The sequence below is a fragment of the Haliotis cracherodii genome, unplaced genomic scaffold, assembly GCF_022045235.1.
Source record: "Haliotis cracherodii isolate W230 unplaced genomic scaffold, xgHalCrac1.p SCAF_22, whole genome shotgun sequence".
Lineage (NCBI taxonomy): Eukaryota > Metazoa > Mollusca > Gastropoda > Lepetellida > Haliotidae > Haliotis > Haliotis cracherodii.
Genome location: NW_027266278.1, coordinates 2,848,736 through 2,861,522, shown reverse-complemented (window position 1 = coordinate 2,861,522; position 12,787 = coordinate 2,848,736). Strand labels below are relative to the sequence as shown.

Genomic DNA, 12,787 nt, shown 5'->3' with positions numbered 1-12,787 from the left:
AAAAGACAGTCACGCCAACGCAGGTTTGCTTGGCATGCTTTAATGTAAACAGGGTTAGCTCCCCTTGGTAGCTCGCCTGTCTGGGGAGGCTCGCTTGGGTTTCGCGGCTCGTTTCGAGTGTTGCCAATAAATATCATCAAGTCTTTACCTGTGTCCTGTCGATGTGTGACAAGTGTACAGTTCCTCCTAACCTAACTGGCGCAAAGTAAATATTTCACCTGAGCATTGCTTTTTTATAGTGTGTATATTTGTTTACTGTCAAAATGTGTAACATATTTATTAAACGTCTAAATATTCACTTATTTTACAAAGTGACTGAAAAACATTTCCATCTGTATTATTATGATAACGAATTCCAAACATTTTGATGTTTAATGTCATCACCAAGAGACTGAAAATGTTACGTTGAAAAGTACATTTCTATGTTGTTTGGCTTCTAATCCTACATAATAATCTGTTGTGATGTTTGTAGGCCCTTTTGATCGTCTTAATCAATCTGGACAGATTTTTTAGTCAAAAGGACTGAAATATTTACACATTTTATAAATTGCCTGAGAGAATCACATTTTACAAATTGACGGTAATCTATACACGCTTACAAAGGAAATGACCTGTGAAAACAACGTCTATCGCGCATTGAAGAATTTCCCAACCAAGAGGTAGAAAAACAAGAACGAATCGGTTCAAATGAAGGAAAACAAAATGCAAATAAAAAAATTACAACTTGCCAAATTTATGTGTATAAATAGGCAGCTTCCTTATTCGAGGAATGTATCCGTGAATATCCACACAAAGGAATAATATCCCACTCGTCTGCAGCCATACAAAATAACTTATTCGATGTCACGTGTCTCTGTAACTATCAAATATTCTAAATCGTTTCGGGTGTCAAGTCTCAAGGGTCGGCTGAGAAAGGCCACGTGACAACTATTTTCATTATGTCGACGGCTCCTAAAAAATCCATTGAGTTTGATAACAATGAGCAACCAATCAACGTATTATCAGTTAACCCTTTGAACAAATTGTATGTTGTTTTTACATCGGCACTTCACGCCATGATATGAGTGTATTCCCTTTGTTTTAGTAAACCTAGACATGTAAACACTCACTTTTGACATATCCACTGTGCAAGATAACAGTGATTAATCAATCAACGTATTTTCTGTTAATCCTTTGATGACTAGGAACGATCCGTTGATTTACAAAAAAAAGTAAATCAACTGATCATTCATCTCTTGCTGGGCTGCCACGTGCATATTACATAACCTCACTTCAAACCTGGATTTAGATTGAATAATTACCCCAGACACAATAAATGCCAAATGAGAACCTTTGTCAGGTAATCTAAGTGGTGCTACCACTAATTGTACCTGTAATAAATTCATTAACTGAGCATCATGTGAATGACGACAAATACACAAGTGTAGGGTTATACGAGAAAACGTGAATGACAACAAGGGAGTAGTAATCGTATTATCGACGCAATCCGAAATCCGAAAATGCTTTCACTGCATGGATACTTTTTTTAGTATTAAACTATAACCATCTGGGGTATTTCCAAATGACGACTTCCGATGAGCTCCGCCGTTCTTTTTGTCTGTTTGTTTAGGCTGAAGAAATTATTTAATATGCGCCCTTTGTCGAATCTTTATAGATCACAGTTAACCAATCAGTGTTTATGCAAAAATGCGTAAAACAAATATTGCCTCCAGCCTCCAAGTTTATTTAGCTGTCCTTGCAGACGGTAGCCCAGTCTCTGGTCACGCTCAGTTGCGTTGCGTATCATCCGGGTACTCACGGGGGAAAAAACAATAACAAAGGCAACAACCAGTCCGGGGAATGGCGTTAGATCAGTGCCCCTTTAATGCGCCAGGCGGGGTAACAAGTACCATCCTTTAGCGTCTTTCGGAATGACATGGCCGGGAGTCAAACCACTGATGCTCTACCACTAAATCAAGTCGGCGTCAACCATGTCCTCTCAAAATGGATCTCAAAACTCATCCCTTCCAAAACTTAGGAAGCTGAACTTTTGCCAGTATGTTTCAAATTTTAAAAAAGTACAACCATGAAAGAATTTTGACACTCAGCAATCACGAGACAGTGGGTGGGTGGGTGAGTTGGGATTAACGCCGCTTTTAACAGTATTCCAGTTATATCGCGGCGTGTCAGCTTAATGTGGGAGGAAAGCTCGAAGTGATGCAGGTCTCAGACGTTTACCACTTCGGTGAAACCCACGAGCACAATCACGAGACAGAAAACTGAACCCTTGTATGCATAATAATTACTTCCATATTCGACATAATAAGCACCCAGGGTGCTCTCAAAATAAGAAATAGGGGGCTCTCTTTAGAATATAATTTTGGTGAGAAAAAAAGTTGAAAGATCGTAAGTTTCTAAGTTTATGTACCTGAAATGATACAAAAGAAATGTCTGTGCATATTATACACGGCAGATATATTTTGCCAGAATTTTATTGCCCATAAATAAGGGTGCATTTTACACACGAGTGCGTATTTTACACGAATAAATAAGTCCTATGTACATTGATCAAACGAAAGAGGTGCTAATTGGGATTGTTCACTAGCCAATATATTAGCAAATATCCCCATGGGCGCTTATTAAAGTGGGGCGCTTATTACGTCTACTACGGTATATATGAGAAGGTTCAAGGCATCATCTGGGCTTTATCTTTAGCAGACATACAAAAATAATACCATTAAAAGGATGAAGCTTATGAAAATATATATTAAGTTACTTTAAATTTAAAAAAGGGGCGGTCGGGTAGCATAGTGGTTAAAGCGTTCGCGCGTCACGCCGAAGACCTGGGTTTGATTCCAGACATGGGTACAATTTGTGAAGCCCATTTCTGGTGTCCATGATATTGCTGGAATATTGCTAAAAGCGGCGTAAAAACATACTCACTCACTCACTAAATTTAAAAAAGATTCTTGGTTTGATGTGGGGTGTGTTTTTTCAGATAGCCTTTTGGACAGTTACTTTAATATTTCTGGAAGTCTGTGTTTGACTTGAATCATAGACACCAGAGAAATAGGACTGTGGAATATGACATAGCAGTCATTATTCTTTTGTCAGCAGATTAAACAATACAGGTCAATCCAAAGAAGTTATCACAAATTCTTTTCGAACTTTGAATGTCTCAAATGTTACATCACTGAAGAAGGTTCTGTACGTGAGGTAATCTAGTAATATATCCTGGAATTAAAACCCCTTTTCATGATCAAAAGAAATCTCTGCTCAAAACAAAGGACATTATAGAAAATGTGTAAGTAAAGTCTTAACCATGAATGTGGCACAGGTGGCCCAGTCGTCTCAGGTGCCACGATTCCCTGTGCAGAGTTGCATTCCCTGGGCACGCCAGAAACCTATGATTTTGGTTTCGAATCCAGGTTCGCCCTAATTGTTTCTAGGTTTGTCAGCACCATACACATGCTCGTGGGTGTCACCAAAGTGGTAAACGTCTGAGACCTGCATCACTTCGGGCTTTCTTCCCACATTAAGCTGACAGGCCGTGATATAACTGGAATACTGTTAAAAATGGTTTTAAACCCAACTAACTCACTCACTCACTCTCAACCATGAAAACTCACTAATGGGACACTGAACTGATAACCTTGATCTTGACATACAGCTGGTGAGCTACAGAGCCCATGGCAATGCTGTCTGACCTGCTTCACTTATTGTCACAGCATGATAAGATTCCCTCCATTTTCACAGATAGTGCATGGCGATGTGATAAGCTGAACTGTGATGGCCAGTACAGATGAGGACAGTGGACACCGTCTGGTAATGGCCACTTCCGGTGAGCAGACTGGAGGTCACATGGCCACTTCCGGTGAGCAGACTGGAGGTCACATGGCCACTTCTGGGGAGCAGGTTGGAGGTCATAGGACCACTTCCGGGGAGCAGGTTGGAGGTCATGTGGACATATCTGTGTCGAGAGAACACTTGGCTATTTCTGATGTTGACACTGCAAGTTCAGATGAGGAGTACCTCACAGAAGAGGATGACTCTGGCAACAGCGTGGTCAGTTCAGACGAGGAACCTGAAGGTCGCCTGGTAATGGCAGGATCAGCTGAGCATGAGGAGGACCTTGTGCTGGTGAGCCAACCAGTCACCAGATTAGGTACAGGTGGGTGTGGGGGGGGGGACGAACAGGAACAATATTATTTATTAAGTGAATTATCTCCTTCTCTTAGAAATACAGTACAAATGAAGCAGCCCCATGTAACTTGGGATATCTTGTCATGTTGTAAAGATGTGATATATGTCTTAACATGTGCAGCATGTGGTGAGCAGGTACTTAACCATGTTAACTAAGAAAGTGTTATCCCAAATTTAACATTTGTTACATTTGACCACTTTCTAAATGGCATTGTGTAATCGTTTTATAAATTGTTCAACATTTACAAATGGAAAAACACAGATGTTCATTAGGCTTACCTAATGTTAATTCCAAAGTGTAATTCTCCAAACTTCCCCATGTAGTTCTATGTATATTTGTGCACTCACACAACATTGTAATTACACCTCGCACAATTGTCCCTCTTTTATCACTAACTGTTACGTTAAATGCATATGACAATGTTAAAGTTTTCATTACACCTACCTCTCTCTCTCTCTCTCGACCTCTTGACCTCGACCTCGACTTGCTTGTCGTAAGAGGCGACGAACGGGATTGGGTGGTCATGCTCGCTGACAATTGCGTGGATCGATGCTGATGTTGTCAATCACTGGAGTGTCTGGTCCAGACACGATTACTTACAGATCACCGTCATATAGCTGGAATATTGCTGAGTGTGGCGTAAAACAACAAATAGACAAACAAATTTAATGATGTCATTCAATGTTGTATGAAAACATCTGATCAATTCAAATGTTGGTATCCATGGCTACCAATGATTCCTATTGGTGTTGACAGGTGAACATCCTTCAGGGAACTCCCAGGTGGCCAACACTCTGAACATCTTCACTGGACCAGCCGGACAAGGAACACTCGGGAGAGGTGAGCGTTCATGGCTGAAGGGCCAATAGATAACTAGATCTTGTGCAAGTGAGTGAGTTGGTTTTAACGCCGCTTTAAATAGTATTCCAGTTACATCGCGGCGTGCCAGCTTAATGTGGGAGGAAAGCCCCAAGTGATGCAGGTCTCAGGTCTCTTTACCACTTTGGTGAAACCCACGAGCACGGGTATGGTGCTGACAAACCTAGAAACACAAACGGGGCAAAGCATTATTCGAACCCACAATCATAGGTTTCTGGCGTGCCCCAGGGACGCAACTCTGCACAGGGAATCTCCGGCCTTAGACGACTGGGCCACCTGTGCCCCCTGATCTGATGGAGTTGATGGCTGCCTATCCTCACTTGGAATGTTATTTCCCTGGTCTAACATGTCATCCTTATGCATTGAATGATGGAGTATCCTGAAGCATTGACCATGATGTTGTGCCATTCTTGAGAACAGATCAGTGCTTATTCACGGGCCAAATGTTAAATCCTGATGTGACTTCCTATGGCATAAGATGTTGGTTTGTTGTTTAACGTCGCACTCAGCAATATTCCAGCTATATGACGGCAGTCTGTAAATAATCGAGCCTGGACCAGACAATCCAGTGATTGATATCATGAGCATTGATCCACGCAATTGGGATCGATGACATGTATCAACCAAGTCAGCGAGCCTGACCACCCGATCCCATTAGTCTCCTTTTACGACAAGCAAAGTCGCCTTTTACGGCAAGTATGGGTTGCTGAAGACCTTTTCTACCCTGGAATTGTCTTAACACAGAGAGGCATTGTATCAGATTAAAAGTTAAGATTTGAATTTGATCAAGAGGGTTGAATCTGGCAAAATGTCAAACATGGCCATTAAAAACAAGACTGAATTGAGAGGGCTATATGTAGTTAGCAAGTATTTTGTAGTTTAATTTTAACATCCAAGTATTTGCTGGGATGGTAAATAGTTACTATTCCTCCACAGGTACCCTTGATTTGCGCACAGACGAAGCGAGGAAGATTTTTCATCCAACCGAACCATACAAAACAGTGGAACAAACATTGAAGGAATTTGGTCATGTGACCATCTGCGGGGCTTCAGGAGAAGGCAAGACAACGATGGCTCTGGTGTTGGGTTCACGGTATAGACGCAAGGGCTATGAGGTCGTGTTTGTGGACAACATTGAGAAGTTCGACTTAGACCTCTGTCTTAGTAGACACCCCAGAGTATTTCTCATAGTAGATGACATGTTTGGTACTGTTGGATTATCTGCAAATATGGCACAGATGAAATCCTTTCTAAACAACATTCTCCTCCATTTAGAACAAAAGCGGACTGCGGAAAAGCTGCAGTCAGAAATGCATAAGTCCGAAATGCATGAGAGCAGTGATGCTGTAGGTACATCCAGAAAGAAAGTGCGGAGTCAACCAGAATGTCAAACAAAGGATATTCGTGTTGTCTTCACATCAAAGTCGTACAACTTCCATGATGGACTTGCAAAACTGCAATATGAGGGTTTCAAACTGTTCAAAGGTCAAACTGTAATGGATTTAACCACACAAGATAAATACTTGCTTTCTGACAAAGAGAAAAAGACAATATTTGAACGACATAAGAATGCTCTTGGTGACTGCTCCAAGGAACATATACCAGATTACAGTGAGCTGGAAATGTCTTCAAATATCTTTGGATTCCCTCTTATTTGTAAACTTTGTTTTGAATTTGCATCTTTCTACAAAAGTACAAAGTTATTTTTCAAGGAACCACTGTTTTATCTAAGGTTAGAGCTAAAGCATTTGCTTGAAGAGAGAAATGACCGATCAGCCATTTTGGTTCTGATGCTACTGTGTGAAGACAAATTGGACCTGGCCATGTTAGACAGTGGAGACGGGGACAAGGAAATGGACAGCCTGGTCAAAACTGTTTTACAGCTGATGTCTGATGCAACACGTTCAGGCATGTACAAAGCAGCTAAAAGTTTGAGAGGTACATTCTTCACAAGAGGAGACACTGTTGGCTTTGCTCATTCTTCAATCTATGATGCTTGTGCCTGTGCCTTGTACAATATCAGTCCAATCTTTGTTTTGAAGCACTGCAGTGATGATTTTCTGTTTGAAAGAGTACAAGGTGATACGGTTGAAGAAACCAAAGTTGACGATCATCTCCATTTGATATATGTCTCAGAGAATTATGATGACCTGCTTACCACAAGGATTGCACAGTCTATTAAACAAGGACAGTTTTCTAAATCAGTGACACATCCAATTCTCAAACAAGACAGGACAGTTTTGAAACTGCTTAACAAACTTCGGAGCGAGGGGATGAAACAGCTTCATCAGCATAATCAAACTGATTCTAAGGAAGAACCTTGGTTTCACAAGAAAGAGAAAGGACAATGTTTTCTGTATTGGGCAGTTCTTGGACATAATGCACATCTAGTCACAGATATAGAACACACAACTGGAGAAGAATTCACTCAAGGAGAGATCAGTGAGGCTTTGGAAGTATGTGCACAAAGCAACAACGTGACAGCATTGAAATGGCTCTTCAGCAGGAGTGAGAAACATGACCATCAATTGACACTAAACAGACTTTCTTTGGTAGCTGCTGCAAATGGCAGCTCTGACACACTAGTGTATCTGCTGCAGGAAGGTGCTGATATTAACACCCGTGACAAGGACATGCATAACAGCTTACATCTGGTCTGTAAATCAGGAATGGAAAAAACCCTGAAAGTCCTGTTAAACAGGAAGCCTGGGAATAATGTTATAAACTCTATTGATGTGAATGGCAGGACCCCAGTCATGGTTGCAGCACTAACAGGATCAGAGGAATGTTTTCAGTTACTGCTGACATTATCAGACTTGAATGTGAAAGATAAATATAGCTACGGAATTATTCATCTTGCCTGTCATGGTGGGAACACAGCTATAGTGCAACATGTCCTGTCTCCTTCTAACATCAACAGTAGAGGGTGGCAAGGATGGACACCAGTGATGAAGGCAGCTCTCAGTGGACATCAGAGTGTGTTTGACCTCCTTGTGCAGCACAAAGCTGACCTCACACTGGTGGATACATCTGGTGATAGTTTACTTCATCTTGCCTGTCGTGGAGGGAACACAGCTATAGTACAACATGTCCTGTCCCCTTCTAACATCAACAGTAGAGGCAGACATGGATGGACTCCAGTGATGAAGGCAGCTGTCAATGGACATCAAAGTGTGTTTGACCTCCTTGTGCAGCACAAAGCTGACCTCACACTGGTGGATACATCTGGTGATAGTTTACTTCATCTTGCCTGTCGTGGTGGGAACACAGCTATAGTACAACATGTCCTGTCCCCTTCTAACATCAACAGTAGAGGCAGACATGGATGGACTCCAGTGATGAAGGCAGCTGTCAGTGGACATCAAAGTGTGTTTGACCTCCTTGTGTCAAACCAAGCTGACCTCACACTGGTGGATACATCTGGTGATAGTTTACTTCATCTTGCCTGTCAGGGTGGGAACACAGCTATAGTGCAACATGTCCTGTCTCCTTCTAACATCAACAGTAGAGGCAGACATGGATGGACTCCAGTGATGAAGGCAGCTGTCAATGGACATCAAAGTGTGTTTGACCTCCTTGTGCAGCACAAAGCTGACCTCACACTGGTGGATACATCTGGTGATAGTTTACTTCATCTTGCCTGTCGTGGTGGGAACACAGCTATAGTACAACATGTACTGTCCCCTTCTAACATCAACAGTAGAGGGGAGTATGGATGGACACCAGTGATGAAGGCAGCTGTCAGTGGACATCAAAGTGTGTTTGACCTCCTTGTGCAGCACAAAGCTGACCTCACACTGGTGGATACATCTGGTGATAGTTTACTTCATCTTGCCTGTCAGGGTGGGAACACAGCTATAGTACAACATGTCCTGTCTCCTTCTAACATCAACAGTAGAGGGTGGCAAGGATGCACTCCTGTGATGAAGGCAGCTGTCAATGGACATCAAAGTGTGTTTGACCTCCTTGTGCAGCACAAAGCTGACCTCACACTGGTGTCTACATCTGGTGATAGTTTACTTCATCTTGCCTGTCAGGGTGGGAACACAGCTATAGTACAACATGTCCTGTCCCCTTCTAACATCAACAGTAGAGGGAAGTATGGATGGACACCAGTGATGAAGGCAGCTGTCAGTGGACATCAAAGTGTGTTTGACCTCCTTGTGTCAAACCAAGCTGACCTCACACTGGTGGATACATCTGGTGATAGTTTACTTCATCTTGCCTGTCGTGGTGGGAACACAGCTATAGTACAACATGTACTGTCCCCTTCTAACATCAACAGTAGAGGGGAGTATGGATGGACACCAGTGATGAAGGCAGCTGTCAGTGGACATCAAAGTGTGTTTGACCTCCTTGTGCAGCACAAAGCTGACCTCACACTGGTGGATACATCTGGTGATAGTTTACTTCATCTTGCCTGTCAGGGTGGGAACACAGCTATAGTACAACATGTCCTGTCCCCTTCTAACATCAACAGTAGAGGGAAGTATGGATGGACACCAGTGATGAAGGCAGCTGTCAGTGGACATCAAAGTGTGTTTGACCTCCTTGTGTCAAACCAAGCTGACCTCACACTGGTGGATACATCTGGTGATAGATTACTTCATCTTGCCTGTCAGGGTGGGAACACAGCTATAGTACAACATGTCCTGTCCCCTTCTAACATCAACAGTAGAGGGGAGTATAGATGGACACCAGTGATGGGGGCAGCTGTCAGTGGACATCAAAGTGTGTTTGACCTCCTTGTGCAGCACAAAGCTGACCTCACACTGGTGGATACATCTGGTGATAGTTTACTTCATCTTGCCTGTCATGGAGGGAACACAGCTATAGTACAACATGTCCTGTCCCCTTCTAACATCAACAGTAGAGGCAGACATGGATGGACTCCAGTGATGAAGGCAGCTGTCAATGGACATCAAAGTGTGTTTGACCTCCTTGTGCAGCACAAAGCTGACCTCACACTGGTGGATACATCTGGTGATAGTTTACTTCATCTTGCCTGTCGTGGTGGGAACACAGCTATAGTACAACATGTCCTGTCTCCTTCTAACATCAACAGTAGAGGCAGACATGGATTGACTCCAGTGATGAAGGCAGCTGTCAATGGACATGAAAGTGTGTTTGACCTCCTTGTGTCAAACCAAGCTGACCTCACACTGGTGGATACATCTGGTGATAGTTTACTTCATCTTGCCTGTCAGGGTGGGAACACAGCTATAGTACAACATGTCCTGTCCCCTTCTAACATCAACAGTAGAGGGGAGTATGGATGGACACCAGTGATGGTTGCAGCTTTCAGTGGACGTCAAAGTGTGTTTGACCTCCTTGTGTCAAACCAAGCTGACCTCACACTGGTGGATACATCTGGTGATAGTTTACTTCATCTTGCCTGTCAGGGTGGGAACACAGCTATAGTACAACATGTCCTGTCCCCTTCTAACATCAACAGTAGAGGCAGACATGGATGGACTCCAGTGATGAAGGCAGCTGTCAGTGGACATCAAAGTGTGTTTGACCTCCTTGTGTCAAACCAAGCTGACCTTACACTGGTGGATACACCTGGTGATAGTTTACTTCATCTTGCCTGTCGTGTTGGGAACACAGCTATAGTACAACATGTCCTGTCCCCTTCTAACATCAACAGTAGAGGGGAGTATAGATGGACACCAGTGATGGGGGCAGCTGTCAGTGGACATCAAAGTGTGTTTGACCTCCTTGTGTCAAACCAAGCTGACCTCACACTGGTGGATACATCTGGTGATAGTTTACTTCATCTTGCCTGTCAGGGTGGGAACACAGCTATAGTACAACATGTCCTGTCCCCTTCTAACATCAACAGTAGAGGGGAGTATGGATGGACACCAGTGATGGTTGCAGCTTTCAGTGGACATCAAAGTGTGTTTGACCTCCTTGTGTCAAACCAAGCTGACCTCACACTGGTGTCTACATCTGGTGATAGTTTACTTCATCTTGCCTGTCAGGGTGGGAACACAGCTATAGTACAACATGTCCTGTCTCCTTCTAACATCAACAGTAGAGGGATGAAAGGATACACTCCTGTGATGAGAGCTGCATACTGTGGACATAAAGATGTGGTTGACCTCCTTGTGCAGCACAAAGCTGACCTCACATTACTAACAGACAGTAATGATGACATTGAATGTGTAGCTCAGAGGGGAGGACATCCTACACTAGCCAAGTATCTTCAAACTGTTAAACAGCCTCACTGATTAACGTGTCTCTTGTAAAATGGTTTATGATTGATTTAATGAACTAAAAAGGGTCAATCACCATGTAAGACTTAAAGAGTACACCTGGAGATATGATGTGGTGGTTTAAGTTTTGTGGAAAATTCAATGGTTCAGTGCAGTTTTTAGAAGCGACTTCAGTGACGCCAGCAGGATGTTCCACAGATGCATGGCAGGAGGGTGAAACATTGTGAGCTTGTCAGCAGCGGGAATCATGTTTTAAGAATCGGTGGCATATGCAAAACCCTAACTGTGACAGTGTGGGCAACCATGGAATTCAGTTGCCACGGAAGCACGATATTGCATATAACATAGCATTGTGGGGAAAAAGTGACAAAACCCTTTCCATATTTCTAAGAAATCACTGCCGAGAACAGAAGTGATTGTACGATTCCATCTGTATAATGAGCATGTGCTTACGAATCACTATCAACATTATGAAGTTATCGATGGAATGTGCCAGACTGAGGCCAATGTCTCAGCTATTTGAGTATTAAAGAAAAAGTGCAATATAAAATTACTGATATCATGTTACAATGTAAATGTACATTACCTGTTTCGAGAATTGCGAGTGTTAAACAGTATTTGATCCCCATAAGTCTCATGTGGAACCGATATGTTTGTCTCCGAGCAGACATCCTTAGAGAATGCAGAGGCACTTAATACTGTACCTGCTTGAAGGCATCCATAGTGATCTGCTGTCTTTGTGAAGGATGCTTCCCAGCTATCTGTCATTTGTTGAAAGTTCCCTATGACCGCCTCCGTGGTCTAGATGTAGAGCGTCCGCCCGGAGAGCAGAAGGTCCAGGGTTCGATCCACGGCTGCGTCATACCAAAAGATGTTAAAAGATGGTACTTGTTGTTACCCTGTCTGGCGCTCGGCATGGTATTGATGACATGCATCAACCAAGTCAGTGAGTCTGACCACCCAATCCTGTTAGTCGCCTCTTACGGCAGGCATAGTCGCCTCTTACGGCAGGCATAGTCGCCTCTTACGGCAGGCATAGTCGCCTCTTACGGCAGGCATAGTCGCCTCTTACGGCAGGCCTGGGTTGTTTACTGGAAGATACCAAGTCCTAAATATTCATCATGTGTTGAATTCATTTCATCCTTAAGTGACTAACAGTCTCGCTTGTGGTGTGTTGACGCCTCCCCTGAGCTCTCTGCTTGTCAAGCTATGGTCACATTCCGTCTGTAAAATTACTTGTATAAAGAAATAAATCTGTACAAATCTTTGTTTTATGTTTGTGTTTTTGTGTGAAGGGACCGCTTCATTGTGTAGTGGATCGATCATCTGCCCAGAGAGCGGATGGTTGGTGGTTTGATTCCTATTCCCGACATTACAATATGGTACTTGTTGTAACCCTGCCTGGTGCTTTGCATTAAGGGATAAAACAAGCACTTGTATGTGTCTGAGTTGGGAATCTGTTAAACTGGAAACCCCATTTCACCTCACCACACCTCTTTATTTC

The 12,787-nt window shown here is 43.0% G+C and overlaps 1 protein-coding gene across 1 annotated transcript in view; it reads left to right on the top strand.

The window, feature by feature from the left end:
• Positions 1 to 12,503, top strand: part of LOC139471338 (serine/threonine-protein phosphatase 6 regulatory ankyrin repeat subunit C-like) — a 32,168-nt gene extending 19,665 nt beyond the window's left edge. The window contains exons 2-4 of the mRNA XM_071253657.1: positions 3,736 to 4,150; positions 4,940 to 5,023; positions 5,999 to 12,503. Coding sequence (XP_071109758.1) covers positions 3,769 to 4,150; positions 4,940 to 5,023; positions 5,999 to 11,298 — 5,766 coding nt within the window. The 5' untranslated portion in view covers positions 3,736 to 3,768 and the 3' untranslated portion in view covers positions 11,299 to 12,503. The remainder of the gene's footprint in view (positions 1 to 3,735; positions 4,151 to 4,939; positions 5,024 to 5,998) is intronic.
• The last annotated feature ends 284 nt before the right edge of the window (positions 12,504 to 12,787 follow it).